The 6773-nt window shown below is 28.8% G+C and overlaps 1 protein-coding gene across 1 annotated transcript; it reads left to right on the top strand.

Annotated features, from left to right (window-relative positions):
- The first annotated feature begins 217 nt into the window (after window positions 1-217).
- LOC127116489 (rRNA-processing protein fcf2) lies at window positions 218-3187 on the top strand. The gene is made up of 6 exons (XM_051047381.1): window positions 218-512; window positions 840-1077; window positions 1561-1621; window positions 2403-2480; window positions 2569-2684; window positions 2821-3187. Exons 2-6 carry the CDS (start codon window positions 842-844, stop codon window positions 2930-2932), a joined length of 603 nt encoding a protein of 200 aa, XP_050903338.1. The 5' UTR covers window positions 218-512; window positions 840-841; the 3' UTR covers window positions 2933-3187.
- The last annotated feature ends 3586 nt before the right edge of the window (window positions 3188-6773 follow it).

Below are 6773 nucleotides of genomic sequence, written 5' to 3'. Positions count from 1 at the left end.
ATTTTCAAAATTTTTGATACAGACAAAATTTTCGATAATAATATGTAAATTTCAAAAAGTTTTTGAAATATATTCAGGAGTATAATGATAAAATTGTTTGAAGGGTGTGTGTGTGAGGTTTTGGCGGTGTTAAGTAATTTGGTTTTGGTTAAATTTTTGTTTATCTCAAGATTAAATTATGGATTATAAGGGTATTTAATTGATTTTTCACTAGAATAACGCCCTTAACTAAATAAAAAACACTTTAACAACCAAAACCCTAAATTTCAAATAAAATTAAACCCTACAGCAATACAACTAGGTAGCTCCATCGAAGCAACAAATTGGAATCACCCGAACTCAACTGGCCGGAAAACAAAAGGTTGCCGGAAACGCTAAAGAAGTGGATTCCTCTCTCGCGTTCGTTCGACTCTGTTCTTCTTCTCCTCTCTCGCGTTCGATTCCATCCGAAGGACAAGTCATCGTCGCCGCCACCTGTGCAACCTCCCACGCCGCCGTCTTCGTCTTCGCTGGTACCTTTCTTCTTCTTTTTCTTCTTCCTCCTGTGCAAATTATCTAAATCAATATTTTCCTCTGTTTTATTAGTAGCATCTGTTTCTTTAAGTTAAGCAAGGTTGCTTTGTTTGAAGAAGAAGAAGAAGAAGAATAGTTTGAAGCTTAATTCTTAATATAATAGTAGTACTCTAAGTTTGAATTTTGAGAAGTGGTGTTTTGATTAAATTTAGGACTTGTTGATGTTGAATTGATTAAGAGTTTTTTTTTATTAAACTTGTGTTTTAATTTTTCAGGCCTAATGCATTTTGTTTTGAAATTTAACTGTGCATTTCATTTTGGTTCAGGAATGTCGGAGAAAAAGCCAGTGGTTGGCCTCTCATGGCAACCACAGTTGCCTTTTCCATCTCTGTCAAAGGCTACAAATGATCCATCTCATGCCCAATTCCAAGACAAGGCACCAAGTAGCACTATTTGGAAACCAAATTCCGAATTGGTTAGTGGGCTATTGGTTCCTCCCAATGATCCCAGAAAATTAAATAAGTTATTGAGACAGCAAGTTAAGGATACTGCTGGAAAAAGATGGTATGATCTAAAGCAAGTTTTGCCTTTTCTTAATGCAACTAAAGTTGTAATCTTTTGTTTAGTTGTTTATATCATTTTCTACACTACTTAACTGAACATTTAGTGATAGGGGTTGTTTTTTTTATCAATTATAAATTTATTGTCCATAAAGGGATTAAGAATTGTTCATATTGAAAGTTGGGATAAGAGAGATTTGTGTTTATAATTCTGTTAGTTTAACAGAAAGTGAATGTTAGTTTTACAATGAAATAGCCAACACTTTTCTATTAAATGATAGAACACTATGGCATCTGGCATATGATCTATATAGCCGACCACACTTAGTAGGATGAGACTTGCTTTTTTTGTTTGATCCTTTGTTTTGAAAGGATAAGACTTGGTTCTTGTTGAATATTTATTTATACATTTCCTTTGATCTCTATGTGTGTGTTTAGGTTAGAAGTCATAATGGGAGTTATCTAATTATATTTAAATCTTTACCAGGTTTGACATGCCTGCTCAAACCATGACCCCTGAGCTGCAGAGAAATCTGAAGTTACTAAAGGTGATTGATTTTTGGACATTATGTTCTATCCCCCTCCCCTCCAAAGTGGATCTGGAATATATTCATTTTTCAATATGATGACATGATATTTGCTTATATTAAGTTGCTAAGCATGACATATACATGCACTAGTATCCTAGATGATAAGAAAGAATGAAAAGCAAGTTTAGGATACTGTTTTTCTGCAAAGATTTGGTATTTACAAACTAAAAAATCAGTTAGATTTAAGAGAGTAGTTTTTCTTTTGAAGGGAAGTTTTCTAATTAATCTCTCACGTCAAGTATAGTCCAGTTCACATGCTATATAGGTTTGTGTTGCCTTAAAATGGTCCTTTTCATAGTAGTGATTTCATGCTTCTTGCTGGTGATCTAAAGTTTTTCAAGATTGACTGAGCTGACTTTTTCTCTTGTGTTTTTCCGTAATAAAAATTATGATTAGCATCGACTTATGAACTGAATTTATATGTTTGTTAAAGTATTGATGACAACCTTTGAATCGAAGCCTTGTAGTGACTTTTCTGAGACGGTGAAATAAACTACAATGCTCATGGATGTACACTGAGAGTTTAGGGAGAATTGTTAAGACCATAGTTCATTAGTTCACTTCAATAACATTTTAAAATAATAGTAGACATTTATGCAATATTTGTTTGCGATGTATCCATCAATTTGTCTTGAGCTATCTATTTTTATTGTGCATACCACACAACTTTTTATGGCTTCGAATGTGGAAATATGATATTTACACTTTAATATGCATATATATTGGTTGATGTTCACAGTTGAGGGATGCCATTGATCCAAAACGGCACTACAAGAAGGGTGATTCAAAATCAAAGAGTCTTCCAAAATACTTTCAGGCAAGTTCAGTGTTGTTGAAAGTCCCATCAAAATTTGATTTCTGGGTGATTCATCTGTAACTTTTTATCATCGTTTATATATGATCAGATCGGAACAGTTGTAGGTTCTCCGCTGGACTACTTCTCAGGCAGATTAACAAAGAAAGAAAGGAAAGAAACGTTTGCAGATGAGTTGCTTGCTGATCAAAAAGATTCAGCTTACAGGTAGGATAGGCATTGGAAAACATATTTTCCTGGTTAAGTTTGAAAGAGCATGCAATGCAGTCTATTACTTGCATGAATTTAAAAAACATCACACTCTATCGAGCTTAACTTTACTTCATGTCAACGTTTCTTGTAGGAAGCGTAAGGTTCGAGAAATCGAAGAGCAGAGGCAACCAGCTGGGAATGAAAAGTGGAAGATCAGAGGCCAGAGTTCTCGGAAACGTGCAAAAGAAAGGAGGAAGTTCTGAATTTTACAGACTTGTTGGTTGGAGTTTATTGCATTCAGTTTTGTTTACAAGTCTGGAAATTAATGCAATGGAACAATTTATAATGGTTATATTTAGTCGATTTATATAATAAGTCTAGTCAGTGTTTGGAGTCTCATTTTTGTATTATGGAAATTTATGGTCGTAATTTCTTTCAACTTTAGCATTTGTATCATAAGAATTAGTTATTGTTGTTTAAGCTCATTTTTAAAAAAATGAAGAAGTGAACATTTAGAAGCTGAGTACGCATATTATCTTAATCATCATCAATAATAAGGTATACCCACTATGATTCTTATTAGTGTGTAATTGCTTCTTTTTTTAATCCATTTAATGCTTCTTTTATCAGATGAGTCTCTACCATAAGATAGATAGCTGAACATAACTGAACTTTACTAGACTTAAACAAGAGTGAACGTGTATATACTGTTTCGAAACATAAATTGAACTAAAACGAAAAATAATGACTAAATTAAACTAAAACTATATCATATATACTGTTTCGAAACAAAAGATGAAAGACAAGCTAATGAAGACGAAAATACTACAGAACTAGAAAACATGGAGAAGTCGGAAAAAATAATTATTCCTCGAAAGTTTAATTGAGTACATATATGTTATTTCGATAATCTTTCAAAAAAGTTGATTTTTTAAGGGTTTTGGGGAAAAGCATTTTCTACATTTTTGATTTCTTAACTTAGCCGAAATATTTATTTTTAATATTGATCGAGATGGTCATGCAGAGCCTCGTACCAGCATACATAGGCCGTCTCATGATATTGGATGACCGGGTTCCTTAACGGTTAGGAGCAGGGATGGAGTCAGAAATTTCAAATTGTAGGGACGAATTTCAAATTGTAGGGACGTCGTATTAATTTATGAATATATATATATATATATATATATATATATATATATATATATATATATATATATATATATATATATATATATATATATATATATATATATATATATATATATATATATATATATATATATATAATATATATATATATATATATATATATATATATATATATATATATATATATATATATATATATATATATATATATATATATATATATATATATATATATATATATATATATATATATATATATATATATATATATATATATATATATATATATATATATATATATATATATATATATATATATATATATATATATATATATTATGAGATATATTTTTATAATATTTAATAAGTTTATCAATTTTTTATTTCTATAATTTTCACAATTTTTTTATTAATAAAAATACTTATTTATCTATTTATGTATAAATAACTAATGATATTTGTCGGCGATGATAATATTTTAGTGTCTAAATTAAAATATATAAAATAATTTTAATAAAAAATTGTTTTTAAATTAAATATAAAATCAATTTAATTATAATTTAATTAAATATATTTTAATTTTAAAATAGACCTTTAAAATTAAAAATTCACAAATATTTTGAAGAAACCATAAATAAGAATAAAACCATAAAAAGAATATTTCCAATTAGTTAATAAATTTTAAGACAAATATATTTTTATCAATTATTATATAAATTTATGATAATAATATTTAAATATTTTTTTGAAAGTACAGTGGAGGCATATGTCCCCATACCCAAACCACATGGCTCCGTCCTTGTTCCCTGGTTAGGAGACAGATTAAGGAAGACACGAAGGTTACGAAATAAATGTTAGGGATATGATTTTTCATGTTTGACCTTTTATTTGAAGCAACATATTGAAGCAACATATTGAAGCAACATTGAGAACTAATTATCTCATGTAAAACTATTTAAATCAATTTTTGGAAATGTAATCAACCATTATCCATCAATATTTTAGGATTGGATAAAAGTCTTTTTTACAATATTCGTTCAAATCTCGTGATTTATGATATCAGTTCATGCCTTCTTTAAGAACAAAATCATTTTTCTTATTAGTGTTAGAATTGTTTCCAACAACTTTTATAAAACAAATTGATTCATGGCAACTTGAAAGAAATAACACTCAAGTGAGCATTCAAAAGAAAGAAAAATAAAATAAAAAATATAGAATTGCAAAATAAAAATGAAAATAAAGCAGGAACAAACACTCTTAAATTGAAGAGAACGTAAAGGGTGGGTGAAATCCATCTTTATCTGCCCATGAACATGTTTGTCCCTGTCGCATGGGTGTTAACCACTAATACATCGTAATTATAACTATTTATAGATAAAAGAAAATAAATTCCTACATCTAAGATTTTGATAAGTGTCTTATTTAATAACTTCCTTAATCCAAGGTTTACACATGTCTCCATGGATAATTACTTTTAATAACTTCTGATAACTTCTTTGTAGGAGTTGTTTGCTTGATCGACGTAATACGTCAATATTCGACTCTTTGAATGACTTCTTCAAATGTCTTTTCTGAATTCCTTTTTGAATGTCTTATAACATGCCACTTTCTCTTAAAACTAAGCCTTCAAAAATACCCTACTAGCTATAATACCAACTCAAATTCCTTCGACATCCATTAATCTGTTGCATATAATCCGGTTAACAATTGGAATACAAAGACTTTAATTTTATATATTAACAAATATTTGTTGGAGAATTTTCAAAATAACATAAGTATTATGTTTTGACAAAGAAGTCATTAAGTAAGCAATGAGATAATGGTTGAAATAGTTAGTGGTAATTTTGATGTCCAATGTTCAAATATTATTGGGAGTATTTTTATTTTTTATTGTTTATATTTTGAAATGTAAAAATATTGGAAGAAAAAAAAACCTTTGAGAATTGAACCAAGGACATTTTTGCCAAAAGAAACACTTGAACGAGGCAAGTGCCACTTAATTAATGCATTCTTATAATGATGTGATTCGTTGAATTATTTATTTGCACCTATTTTATCTAAATTGATGGGCGGATCGAATTTAAAATTTAGGACAGACAAACAATTTAGAATTAATTTTTATGCAACTTTCAATCATATCAATTCATCTTCTTCTTGTTCTATTTTGCAGTAGAACCCAATCCAAAATCTAACAAAACCTTCTATCTTTAGTTGAAAAAAATATATCAAATTATAAAAAATATATCAAATTATAAACGAAGTATTTCTCTCTCAGTCAAAGCTATGGTGATTGTTTGTCCCTTTACAATAATATGATTTCTTAGTTTATGATGATAATAGTGTTAAAAAATATCTAAAATGGTTCAGAAATTGTATAATTGAAAAAAATATTATTAACAAATTTAAAAAGAGTCAATTAAATATTAGTACCGTGAAGATAGTTGAAGATTACAATCACACCCTAAATAGAAACTCCCAAATTCGTGGCTAATGATTTAAACCTTGGACAAAAGATATCCTCCTTGAGTAACTTAAGTTTAGGTATGTCCCTCCTTGAGTTTAAATATGGAGAGTTCATTTTCTAAAGTTAAAACTAGATAAATGAAAAGAAATTTTGACTCAAAACAGAATGTGATGAAAGAGGCAAAAACCTACGTCTACCTGACATTAGAAATTTTGACTCAAAACAGAATAGAGAAAATAGATAATTTGTGATTTTAGGGAGAAAATTAGAAATTAATTAAAAATAGAGTAATAAGGTGGAATTGGAGAAAAATAGTAGGGAGGATTGGTGGAATTAATTTAATTAAAATAAAATTAAGTTAATTTAAATAGAAAAAAGTGAAGGAAGAAGGAGAACTTTCAGTACGTGAAAAGTTGGACAAAGAGGCAAAGAATAGAAAGAGGCAAAAATCCTATGAGAATTCTTAGAAGGGAAGACTACATAGCCAAGCT

This window comes from Lathyrus oleraceus, chromosome 1 (assembly GCF_024323335.1).
Source record: "Lathyrus oleraceus cultivar Zhongwan6 chromosome 1, CAAS_Psat_ZW6_1.0, whole genome shotgun sequence".
In the NCBI taxonomy this organism is placed as follows: domain Eukaryota; kingdom Viridiplantae; phylum Streptophyta; class Magnoliopsida; order Fabales; family Fabaceae; genus Lathyrus; species Lathyrus oleraceus.
The sequence above is the reverse complement of the archived record's forward strand: the minus strand, read 5'-3'. Positions and strand labels throughout refer to the sequence as shown.

Coding starts and splice junctions, on each gene's coding strand:
- LOC127116489 (XM_051047381.1), top strand. CDS start 842: ATGTCGGAGAAAAAGCCAGTGGTTGGCCTCTCATGGCAACCACAGTTG. Junction 1,078..1,560: donor GATACTGCTGGAAAAAGATG/GTATGATCTAAA, acceptor AATCTTTACCAG/GTTTGACATGCCTGCTCAAA. Junction 2,685..2,820: donor CAAAAAGATTCAGCTTACAG/GTAGGATAGGCA, acceptor CGTTTCTTGTAG/GAAGCGTAAGGTTCGAGAAA.